This window comes from Pollachius pollachius, assembly GCF_949987615.1.
Source record: "Pollachius pollachius genome assembly, chromosome: 12".
NCBI lineage: Eukaryota > Metazoa > Chordata > Actinopteri > Gadiformes > Gadidae > Pollachius > Pollachius pollachius.
Genome location: NC_136945.1, coordinates 22,840,345 through 22,853,616, shown reverse-complemented (window position 1 = coordinate 22,853,616; position 13,272 = coordinate 22,840,345). Strand labels below are relative to the sequence as shown.

The 13,272-nt window shown below is 37.0% G+C and overlaps 2 protein-coding genes across 2 annotated transcripts; both read right to left on the bottom strand.

Annotated features, from left to right (window-relative positions):
• Positions 1 to 4,301: 4,301 nt before the first annotated feature.
• LOC307083810 (transcription factor HES-5-like) lies at positions 4,302 to 4,903 on the bottom strand (the record flags this gene model as incomplete). Its single annotated transcript, XM_079747805.1, has 2 exons — positions 4,302 to 4,733; positions 4,841 to 4,903. 2 exons carry the CDS (start codon positions 4,901 to 4,903, stop codon positions 4,302 to 4,304), a joined length of 495 nt encoding a protein of 164 aa, XP_079603931.1.
• A 7,266-nt stretch (positions 4,904 to 12,169) lies between these two features.
• Positions 12,170 to 12,757, bottom strand: LOC307083811 (transcription factor HES-5-like; the record flags this gene model as incomplete). Its single annotated transcript, XM_079747806.1, has 2 exons — positions 12,170 to 12,601; positions 12,695 to 12,757. 2 exons carry the CDS (start codon positions 12,755 to 12,757, stop codon positions 12,170 to 12,172), a joined length of 495 nt encoding a protein of 164 aa, XP_079603932.1.
• Positions 12,758 to 13,272: the final 515 nt, after the last annotated feature.

The window sequence follows — 13,272 nt, the reverse complement described above, 5'->3', positions numbered from 1 at the left end:
GCCATTAATTTCAATTACCATTCATACAGCAAACAACAACAGATGTAATGACATATATGTTTAATCTTTGTGTTCATTGTATGCTCATATGTATTAATCATGCTTCTTGATTGCTGAGTTAGCTCGATTAATATTTGAGCTAAGCAATATTGTTTGTTATAACATTTAGTAAACCTAGACTATTAAAATTATGAATTTAAGAACTTCTAACTTGTTAGGGCATGTTTTTGGGTGTCCAGATGTAGCAGATGTTTCTTCAGTGTGGTGACTGGTAGTCGTTGTGAGTAGAGAGTGGATCTGAGTTTCCCACACTGACTCCAATGTGCTGTGGTCAATGGCTGACAAAAGGACTTTGAATGGATCTTTGGTTACGGCTACATTCTCTGTGTTGCATCACAAACAGACCCCTGACATCCCTCACCATCTGGAGGGAAAGAACCTCATTGGCTGGATCATGGACACTGGAATTTTAACTGAACCTCAAGAATCTTGATATATTCAAGACAGCTACTTCCTGAAGTGTGCCAATTCCCTATTGAGTAATAGGCGGTTCTGTTAGGACTCATGATGCTAATGACTCTGAAACGTAACTTCACTCTCCAGAGCTCTCCCACACTCCGTTCATTGACAGAGCTTTCACTGAATAATAGGAGTGTGCCTTGTTAAGTAACTATGTAATATGTTTGAGGGTAAACAACATTGGTATTTTATGAATCGTCAAGCTTCAACTCAGTAGATGTTACAATAATTTTAACACATTTATTTACAACTAACTACAAAGTACCATTGGTTTTTGAATCAATTAATTAACATATTGATTATATTAATGTTATAACAGTACTGTAGTTTTGTGAGAACTTAAGGACATTGACATGTTCTTTACTGACAGCTAAATTTAAATGAATTCGATACAAATCCTTATTTTTCCACAAACAACTCACAATATTCTTAACTTGTAAGGAACGTTTTATTTTTAAAGAGTTGTGATTTTGAACTGATTTGCAGATATCCTGTCAGTGGTCTATGTTTCCCCTTTAACCCCCGTCCATCCCCCAGGGTGAAGGTGTATGTCTCTGGCCCCTCTGTGAATGAGCTGGTTGGTTGGAGTTTCTCACAGTCTAAGCCAATCAGAGAACTAGGGAGGACAACAAGGAACGCAGGCTTCCACAGCCTGCATTCTCTTATTGCTGGGGGACAATAGATAGATCTCAGGGGACCAGGTGGAAGACTGGAGGAAGGTGATGGAGAAATACTCTGTGGATCTTGGAAAGTGGTGACCCTGTAGAGAGATCAGATCTGGATCCTTATGTTGGGACCAATGACTTGGATACGGCATGTGCTCCTTATCTCAACACACATGTTCAGTAATTATTGATATCAGTTGTGGCTTTAACAGCTTTAATCATAAATGCCATTACTTTACATGAACAAAAAATATGAGAAACTGAAAATAAACAAAGAGTTATAGGTTATATATTTTTTCATTTTAGGATTATTTATACTAATGGTTCATGATTGCCTTTAGAACAAATCAGTAATCAGCTCAGTATTTTTCAAATAAAGTGAGTATTCTTTATTTTTTCCAATATAAATATTATATTTATCTCTGCTATTTTCTAAGTTTATTATTCATGTTATTATGTTGGGTTTTTTTGACTTGTTAAGACATGTTTCTGGGTTTCCAGATGTAGCAGATGTTTCTTCAGTGTGGTGACTGGTAGTCTGTGTGAGTAGAGAGTGGATGTGAGTTTCCCACACTGACTCCAATGTGCTGTGGTCATGGCTGACAAAAGGTCTTTGAATGGACCCTTGGTTATGGATCCATTCTCTGTGTTGCACCACAAACAGACCCCTGACATCACTGACCATCTGGAGGAAAAGCATCCCATTGGCTGAATTATGGACTGTGGAATTTGACCATTACAACAAAATCGGGAGAGTTTCAGTACAAATTCTCTGTAGACGATTTGGATTGGCTAAAATTGAATATCATGAATAACATTTAAGGACACTGATAAAAATTCACCTCTTTAACTTTTCTTGAAATTAACCCCTTTGGAGGACATGAGGGAGAAAACCTTTCCCTGAAGTGTGCCAATTCCCTATTGAGAAAAAGGCAGTTCTGTGATGTTACTCATGATGATGACTCATGATGTTAATGACTCTGAAATGTGACTTCACTCTCCAGAGCTTTCCCACACTCCGTTCATTGACAGAGCTTCTTCTGAATCATAGGAGTGTGCCTTGCTAAATGCTCATTCATCATTAGCGCCGTCATATGTTTTAGGGTATACAACATTGGTGTTTTTTGAATAGTCTAGCTTTAACTCATTAGATGTCGCAATCATTTTAACACATACATAACATTATTTACAACTAACTACAGAATACCATTGGTTTTCAAATAAGTTAATTAACATGTATTAATAATATCAATAGTATAACAGTACTATATATAAGATGTTATATAAGATGTTATAGAATTTATTATCTTTATTTTTATGCTGAACTGAAATTAATAACATAAAAATAAAATATTAAAATAAATCAAAGTTTCTTGTAAACTTTTTAAAACAAAAAAGATAACCATTCGGGATTTGAAACTCATTCACAGGTTTCCATTCAGAGGTCCACATTCCCTCTTTAACCCATGTCCATCCCCCAGGGTAAAGGTCCTAAGTCTATTGTCCCACAGGGGCTCTGTGAGTGAGCTCTCACTGGTTTCCCACACTCACTCCATTCACTGGTCTCATTGGAGGAACAAAAGAAGTGTGTCTTATACTCATTACGTCACATAAAGAGAATGACGTCACAAATAATGAATGGTGGAAAAAGCTAAACAATACTAAAATCGTCAACTCTTAAGACGGAGAGCAGTTTTTCCCATGATGTTTAGTATGAATATTTAGTAATATAATGTATTTAAGGAAAGAGAAATGTTCTGCCCCAAGTGGTTTTGTGAAATATAGTCCATCTACTGCTTTTTGCTTGAACACAAATGTATATTGTGCATGCATAATAGGTTATAATATTCAGCCTTGATAAACACTGGCAAAAGTGTATCGAAATTTAAAGAGGAGGAGGCAACATTATCAAGGTTTATTTCACATCTGACTGATATATAATTTTCTGGCTTTGTTGAAACACTTCCCCCCACCTATATACTCCTGCAATAGTCTAGTATAACATTCTTAATCTTACCCACAGTATTTTCAATCTGCATGCTGTCTGTTACTGTTATCATCAGCAATAATGTTTGGTTTCACTGTTATGGAGATGATGCACTGCTGCAATTTCCATATCTTTTATGATTGAAGTGTTGTGTCTTTCTCGTCAGGAGCAACACAAGGTTTTATTTGTGATCTATAGGTGTAAGAATAACAATGTCACCCACATTAAAAATAGAGAAGACAAGAAATATTGAAGTTCATGTTTGTTTATTCAAACAGATTATTTCAGAACCATAAAACAAAGTCAAATAGAGGTGATGACACATCAAAACAATCATTTGAAAAATATCTCCAAAACACATTGTACTCAAACATAGTAAAGGTTATACATTGGATTTCTTCATAGAAGACATACCAGATACATTACATGTAACAATATTGAGTTGACATTATTTTTTAACGTGCAGCTCATAGTTCATTATGAATCCAATGTTTTATGCTTCATCATAAAAGCGAACGAGCAACATGATCAGATAACTGATCAGGACTTTGTCATCACAAAGTGATCAATTAGGATCCAATTAGGATGTAATGCTTGTGAAAAAAAAGATGGTAATTTTCCTAAAAATAGAAATTTCAAATCTTGTGTGTAAGAATAACCTCACACAATACAAACAGATAAGTTACTTTTTGATCTTGTAACAGATCAGTAATTGATATAGCACAGATTACAAATCATAGATTTTAAGTAAGAACACACAATAGATCAATATGATCATTAGTAATTAATTATACAGTGTAAAAATGTTTCCTTGAATGGAAATAAATGCACCAAACATGCCCTATCCTTACATGAGAGAGAAAGGCTCTATATGTTATGAAATAATTGCCATTAAGTTTGAACATCAAACTGTAAAGCAGCAAAAGCTCCTCTGTGAGTCTGTAATAACAGACAGTTGATACAGTACACTACAACACGTGGCAGAAACATGTGTGGAGGTCTTCTTTTAGAAGAATAACATGACTTTCGAACATCAAACGATTACAATATTGAGTAGATATTATACATTGACAATAACGTGTTGTGACCAACATGGTCAATGTTGTCTGGTAGCTCCAATGTGTAGGTTTCTACCAGGGCCTCCAGATGGCGCTGTTAACTGAACTCTTCTCTTTGGTGATATTGTTCTTGAGTGGAGAGCTCAGCTGAAGTGAACCACCCTCAGTCAGCCTTGTATCAGAGGAGGTCCGAAGGTTCTGGAAGTGATCCAACATTCTTCTGCTGGACAGTGTCTTTACCTCATCCTTAGACAGGAAGTGGACCACCTCCTGAATACACCTGGAGTGACCCTGGTTGGCAGCTGTTAAACCTGTGACAGAGTTTCCATGGCGAGAGATCTGCAGTTGTCTCAGGAAGTCAACTGTCATCTCCAGAATGTCTGCTTTCTCCATCTTGGAGTCTGGTTCTTGTTTTAGGAACTCTGGACCCAGCAGAGACTTGAGCTGCTCAATGCTGCTGCTGATTCGATCTCTGCGTAGCTTTTCCACCAGTGGTTTTCTGATCTGGAGGAAGAGAAAGGTATATTTAATAAACAAATCTCAACATGGCATCAGCATCAATGCATACTCAATTTAAGTCAAAATGTATTTAAGTTTGTCCTTTAATTTACCTTGTGGGTCACAGTGAGGTTATCCTGAGGAGAAGTCATTGCTGAAGTGATTGTAGGAGCCATGTGTGGTTCTCTGTGCTGTAGAGGTCTCTGTAGAGAGAATCTGGTCCCTCCTGGCTTCAGCCCTTCTTTATATAGTCCCTAATCTCCATATGAATGTGTGGGTCTTGGTCTGTTTGGAGGTTCTCACAGTCGGAACCAATCAGAGAGCTAGGGAGGATAATAAGGGAATGCAGGCTGCCACATGCTGCAGGCTCTTATTGCTGGGGGACAATAGATAGATCTCAGGGGACCAGGTGGAGGACTGCGGGGGTGATGGAGAAAGGCTCTGTTGGTCTGGGAAAGTGGTGACCCTGTAGAGAGATCAGATCTCTTGCCTGATACTGGGATCAATGAAGTGGAAAGAGCACGTGGCCCTCATTGCCTCACACACGTTGTAGTTAAATTGATATTAGTTATAGAGTTACCGGTTATCAATCAATAATGCCATTGCTTTACATGGCCAATTAAAATGAGTAACAGCACATGAACAGTGATTTATCGGTTATATATATTTTTTCACTTTAGGATTATGTTTTTTGCTTTTTGAATTGAATCAGAATTTTTGTTCAGTAGTAATGTTCAATAAAAGCGAATAAACCTTCATTATTTTTTCCAATTTAAATATTATCTCGTTCTATTTTTCCAGTCATATTTTCTTATTTGATTGTTTATTTTTATTAGGTTGGTAATTTCTGACTTGTTAAGACATGTTTCTGAGTGTCCAGAAGTAGCAGATGTTTCCTCAGTGTCTTGACTGGTATTCGTGAGAGTAGAGAGTTGATCTTAGTTTCCCACACTGACTCCAATGTGCTGTGGTCAATGGCCGACAAAAGGACTTTGAATGGACCTTTGGTTATGGATCCATTCTCTATTATGCACCACAAACAGACCCCTGACATCACTGACCATCTGGAGGGAAAGAACCCCATTGGCTGAATCATGGACTGTGGAATTTGACCACAACAACAAAATCTGGATAATTTCAGCACAGAAGTCAACAATAAGAGGGAATTTTTTGGATTTAATAAAATGGAATATAATGGAAAACATTTCATGGACACTGATGAAAATGCATCTCTTTAACTTTTCTTGAAATCAACCCCTGTGGCGGACAACAGGGAGTGGTGGGAGACAGCTTTTTTCCTGAAGTGTGCCAATTCCCTTTTGAGAAATAGGCGGTTCTGTTAGGACTCATGATGCTAATGACTCTGAAATGTGACTTCACTCTCCAGAGCTTTCCCACACTCCGTTCATTGACAGAGCTTCTTCTGAATCATAGGAGTGTGCCTTGCTAAATGCTCATTCATCATTAGCGTCGTCATATGTTTTAGGGTAAACAACATTAGTGTTGTTGAATAGTCAAGCTTTAACTCTGTAGCTGTTACAATGGTTTTAACACATTTACCTACAACTAAATACAAAACACAATAAAAATGACATGCATTGATAATATCAATGGTATAACAGTACTAAATATATTTAAGAAAGTATGGAAATTGTTATTTATTTACATGCTTAAGGTAAATAATTTCATACAAATAACAGTATTCTTCACTTTTTAAATAGAAAAAGTAGTGATAAGAATGTGATCTGTGGGTTTCTGTTCAGAGGTCTATGTTTCCCCTTTAACCCCTGTCCGTCCCCCAGGGTAAAGGTTCCAAGTCGTTAGCCACACAGCGGCTCTGTGAGTGAGCTCACACTGGTTTCCCACACTCTCCCCATTCACTGGTTTCACATGAAGAACAAAAGAAGTGTGTCTCATTACTCATCACATTCGAAACAGAGTGACGTCACCATTAAGGAATGTTGGAAAAAGCTGAACAAGGCTAATAAGACGTCAACAAATAAGATGACAAAGCATTTTTTTCACAATATGTTTAAGAAGTAATGTTTTTTATTTTATGATAGAAAACCACTGTCCCAACGGTTTCTTTTGAAATATTTGGTTTCATTGTTATGGAGATGATGCCCTGGCGTAATTTACGTAATTCTTATGTTTCAATTATTGTATCGTTCTTGTCAGAGGTAGTACAATGTTTTTTGTTTATGATCTAGTAGTGTAAGAATTACATTGTCACCCACATTAAAAAGAGAGAAGACAAGATAAAATGAGGTTCATGTTTGTTTATTCAAACAGATGATTTCAGAAAAATAAAACTTTAACTGAATTCCAGTAGAAGTCGCTTTGGATAAAGGTGTCTGCTAAATGCCCTAAATGTAAATGTAAATGTAGAGGTGATGACACATCACAAAAATAAATAAAAAAAATATCTCCAAAACACATTATACTCAAACAGAGTAGGGGATATGCATTCAACCGTTATATCAAATATGTTGCATGTAACAATATTGAGTTGACATTATACTTTAACGTGAAGCTCATAGTTCATCATGAATCCAATGTTTTATGCTTCGTTATAAAAGCCTACTGGCAACATAATCATATAACCGATCAGAATCGTGTCATCACAAAGTGATAAATTAGGTATAATAGTAAAATAGTAAGGCTAATGAAAATTGAATTGTTAATCTTCCGGAAAATACAAATGTCACCACTTGTGTGTATAAGAATAAACTCATACTATGCAAACAGATAAAACTTACTCTTTGATCTTGAAACAGATCACTATTTGATAGAGCACAGATTATAAATCAAAGATCAAAGTAAGAACACAGAATAGATCAATATGATCATTAGCAATTAATTATACATAAATAAATGCACTAAACATGCACTATATTTACATAGGAGAAAGAGGCTTAATATGTTCTGAAAGAATTGCCATTCAGTTTGAACATCAAACTGTAAAGTGTGAGTCTGTAATAACACAGTTGATTTAGTATACTACAACTCGTAGCAGAAACCTGTGTGTAGGTCTTCTTCTTTTAGAAGAATAATGTCATCTTAAACATTAAAGAATTACCACATTGAGTTAATAGTCTACATTTCCAACAACATGACGTAACCAACATGGTCAACATTGTCCAGCACACCCAGTGTGTAGGTTTCTACCAGGGCCTCCAGATGGCGCTCTTAACTGAACTCTGCTCTTTGGTGATATTGTTCTTGAGTGGAGAGCTCAGCTGAAGTGAACCACTCTCAGTCAGCCTTGTATCAGAGGAGGACCAAAGGTTCTGGAAGTGATCCAACATTCTTCTGCTGGACAGTGTCTTCACCTCATCCTTAGACAGGAAGTGGACCACCTCCTGGACACATCTGGAGTGACCCCTGTTGGCAGCTGATTAACAGGAAACAGAGCTTCCATGGTCAAAGTCAACTGTCATCTCCAGAATGTCTGCTTTCTCCATCTTGCAGTCAGGGTCTTGTTTGAGGAACTCTGGACCCAGCAGAGACTTGAGCTGCTCAATACTGCTTTCTGACCTTGAGAAAGACAAATACATATTTAAAACACTAATCTCAACATAACATCAGCATCAATGCATACATCAATACAACTCCAAATGTTTTCATAAGTTTGTCCTTGAATTTACCTTGTGGGTCAGGGCCAGATGCTCCTTGGAAGAAGTCATTGCTGAAGTGATTGTAGGAGCCATGTGTGGTTCTCTGTGGTGTAGAGGTCTCTGTAGAGAGAATCTGGTCCCTCCTGGCTTCAGCCCTTCTTTATATAGTCCTCAATCTCCATGTGAATTTGTGGGTCTTTGTCTGGTCTGAGTTTCTCACAGTCTTAACCAATCAAAGCACAAGGAAGGACAATGAGGGAATGCAGGCTGCCACATGCTGCAGGCTCTTATTGCTGGGGGACAATAGATAGATCTCAGGGGACCAGGTGGAGGACTGGGGGGTGATGTGGGTCTGGGAAAGTGATGACCCTGTAGAGAGATCAAATATGTTGCCTGATGCTGGAATCATGTCTTGGATGAGCCATAGTCCATTATCCCACGACACATGTTGGACTTTTATTGATATCAGTCATAGGTTAAACATTCTTCAAACCAATATTGAAATCACTTTGCATGATTGTTAAATAGGAAAAACAGCACATATTTATAGGTTTGATATTTTGTTTCATTTTATGCTCAAATGTATTCATCATGATTCTTGATTGCAATGTTAACTAAGTCAATTTTTCAGTTTAGCAGTATTCTTTAATATAAAAATGAGTACGCTTTGATTATTTACTCTCCCCAAGTTAAATTGATGTTAAAAATACATGCTTTTTTGGAATAACCTTATTAATTTAAGGACTTCTAACTTGTTAGGGCATGTTTTTTAGGTATCCAGATGTAGCAGATGTTTCTTCAGTGTGGTGACTGGTAGTCGGTGTGAGTAGAGAGTGGATCTGAGTTTCCCACACTGTTTCCCACTCCAATGTGCTGTGGTCAATGGCTGACAAAAGGACTTTGAATGGATCTTTGGTTATGGATCCATTCTCTGTGTTGCATCACAAACAGACCCCTGACATCACTGACCATCTGGAGGGAAAGAAGCCCATTGGCTGAATCATGGACTCTGGAATTTGAACATTACAACCAAAGTGGTTGTATTCAGCAACAAAAGTCAACATAAGACAGAATATCTTGATTTACAAAAATTGAATATTACGAAAACATTTATCGACGTATATCAAAATGCATCTCTTAAGCTTTTGTTGGTATCAACCCCAGCAGCAGACATGAGGGTGGGGTGGGAGGTAACTTCTTCCTGAAGTGTTCCCGCACTCAGTGCATCGACAGAGCTTCTTCTGATTCATAGGAGTTTTCCTTGTTAAATGTTTATTCTTTCTTAGCACCGTCATCTGTTTAGGGGCAAACAACATTGTTTTTTGTTGGATTTTCAAGCTTTAACTGCAGATGTTACAATAATTGTAACACATTTCTTTACAACTGTTAACTACACAATTATTTTGTTTTTCAAATCAGTAAATGAACATGTGTTGATGATATCAACTGTATAACAGTTTGTTAAATATGTGAGATTCAAAGGATATCTGCATGTTGTTTATTTACATGCTAATGTTAAATTTATAACATAAAAATACAAAGATATTAAAAGGAAATTAAAATGATCTTTACTTGTAAATAATAAATATGAAAACCATTTGTGATTTAAAACTGATCTGCAGGTTTCCATTCAGAGGTCCACATTCCTTCTTTAACTCCTGTCCATCCCCCAGGGTAAAGGTCGTAAGTCTATTGTTCCACAGGGGCTCTGTGAGTGAGCTCTCACTGGTTTCCCACACTCTCTCCATTCACTGGTTTTACCTGAGGAACAAAATAAGTGTGTCTTATTACTCATCACGTCACATGAAGAGGATGACATCACAAATAAGGAATGGAGGACAAAGTTGGACAAGAATAAAACCATCAACTCTCAAAATGACAAGGCGTTTTCTTCAAAATGTTCAGTACCAATAACGACTGATGTTATTTATTTGAGGACAGTGAAACTTTGGCCCCCAGGGTTTTTGTGAATTATAGGCCATCTACTGTTTGTTTTATGAACACAAATGTATATTGTGTATGCATAATAAATTATAATATATAACCCGGATTAACATTGCTAAAAGTTTGTAGATATTTAAAGGGGAGGAGGAAACGTTAAACAGGTTCCTTTCACATCTGACAAATAATGGCATAGGTGACACACTTAAAGCCCCTAAAAAATGAACTTTGGACAAGTATAGGGTAACATTCTCAATCTTATCTCTAGAATTTTCAATGTGCATGAGGTCTGTTGCTGTAATCATCAGCAAGTAAAATATTTTGATTCACTGTTGTGGAGATTATGCACTGCTTTAATTTCCATAATTTTAATGATTAAATATTGTATCATTTTGTCAGAAGCAACACAATGTTTTTTTATTTGTGATCTATTAGTGTAGAATATCATTATTAGCCACATTAAAAAGAGTGAAGACAAGAAATATTGAAGTTCATGTTTGTTTATTCAAACTGACGATTTCAGAACCAGAAAACTTCAACTGAAGTCCAATTAAGGTGATGACACATCACAACAAACATTTGGAGAAGATCTCAAACCCATTCTACTCAAACAGTAGAGTTTATACATTTGTTGTCTTCATAGAAGACATACCAGATATGTTACATTTAACAATATTGAGTTTACATTACATTTTAATGTGCAGTTCATATTTCATTATGAATCCAATGTTTTATGCTTCATCATAAAAGCAAACTAGCAACATGATCATATAATTGATCAGGAATTTGTCATCACAAAGTGATCAATTAGGATCCAATTTGGACAGTAACGCTTGTGAAAAATAAAGCTGTTAGTTTTCCTGAAAATAGAAATGTCCCAAATTGTTGGTGTAAGAATAAACTTACACAATGAGATCAGATAAAAGTAACTTTGATCCTATAACAGATCACATTTGATGGAGCGGAGATTATAAATCACAGTTTTAAAGTAAGAACACAGAATCGATCAACATGATCATTAGCATATCATTTGACGGTAACAAAATGTTTGCTGAATGGCAATAAACTCACTAAACAGGCCTCTTTATTTATGAATCCAATGTTCTATGCTTCATAATAAAAGCAAACTAGCAACATGATCATATAATTGATCAGGAATGTGTCATCACAAATTGATCAATTAGGATCCAATTTGGATAGTAACGCTGGTGAAAAATAAAGATGGTAATTTTCCTGGAAACAGAAATGTCACCACTTGTCACCAATGTGTTTTAAGAATAACCTAATACCAGGCCAACAAATAAAAGTTACTTTTTGATCTTGTAATAGATCACATTAGATAGAGCACAGATTACAACTCAAAGATTTAAAGAAAGAACACAGAATAGATCAAGATGATCATAAGAATAACCTTACACAATGCAACAGATAAAAGTTACTTCTTAATCTTGTAACAGATCCAATTAGATAGAGCACAGATTAAGAATCACAGATTTTAAATAAGAAAACAGAATAGAACAATATGATCATTAGAAATTAATTATATGGTGTAAAAATGTTTCCTTAAATGGAAATAAATGCACCAAACATACCCTATCTTTACATGGGAGAAAGAGGCACAATATTTTCAAAAATAATTGCCATTAAGTTTGAACATCAAACTTTATAGCAGCAAAAGCTCCTATGTGAGTCTGTAATATCAAAGTTGATACAGTACACTACAACACATTGCAGAAACATATGCAGAGGTGTTCTTCTTTTAGGAGAATAATGTGATATTTGAACATCAAACAATTACTACTATTGAGTTAATATTATACATTGACAATTACATGTTGTGACCAACATGGCCAATGTTGTCTGGTACCTCCAGTGTGTAGGTTTCTACCAGGGCCTCCAGATGGCGCTGTTAACTGAACTCCCCTCTTCGGTGATATTGAGCTTGAGTGGAGAGCGCAGCTGAAGTGAACCACCCTCAGTCAGCCTTGTATCAGAGGAGGTCAGAAGGTTCTTGAAGTGATCCAACATTCTTCTGATGGACAGTGTCTTCACCTCATCCTTAGACAGGAAGTGGACCACCTCCTGGACACACCTGGAGTGACCCTTGTTGGCAGCTGATACACCTGAGACAGAGTTTCTAAGGCAAGAGAGCTGCAGTAGTCTCAAGAAGTCAACTGTCATCTCCAGGATGTCTGCTTTCTGCATCTTGGAGTCTGGTTCTTGTTTGAGGAACTCTGTACCCAGCAGAGACTTGAGCTGCTCAATGCTGCTGTTGATTCGCTCTCTGCGTAGCTTTTCCTCCCGTGGCTTTCTGATCTAGAGGAAGACAAAGGCATATTTAATACACTAATCTCAACATGTCATCAGCATCAACTCCAAAAGTTTTGTTTAATTTATCCTTGAATTTACCTTGTGGGTCAGGGTTAGGTGGTCCTTGGAAGAAGTCATTGCTGAAGTGATTGTAGGAGCCATGTGTGGTTCTCTGTGGTGTAGAGGTCTCTGTAGAGAGAATCTGGTCTCTCCTGGCTTCAGCCCTCCTTTATATAGTCCCTAATCTCCATATGAATATGCGGGTCTTGGTCTGGTTGGAGGTTCTCACAGTCTGAACCAATCAGAGAGCTAGGGAGGACAATGAGGGAATGCAGGCTGCCACATGCTGCAGGCTCTTATTGCTGGGGGACAATAGATAGATCTCAGGGGACCAGGTGGAGGACTGGGGGGTGATGGAGAGAGACTCTCTGGATCTGGGAAAGTGGTGACCCTGTAGAGAGATCAGATCTGGATCCTAATGCTGGGACCAATGACTTTGATAGGGCACGTGCTCCTCATTACAACACACACGTTCAGGATTTATTGATATCAGTTATGGGTAGAACAGTTATGTAATTATGCTGTTACTTAACATGACCACCACTAAGTATGAAAAACAGCACATGAAAAAACATTCCTAGGTTATATATTTTTGTTCATTGTTGGATTATATTCAT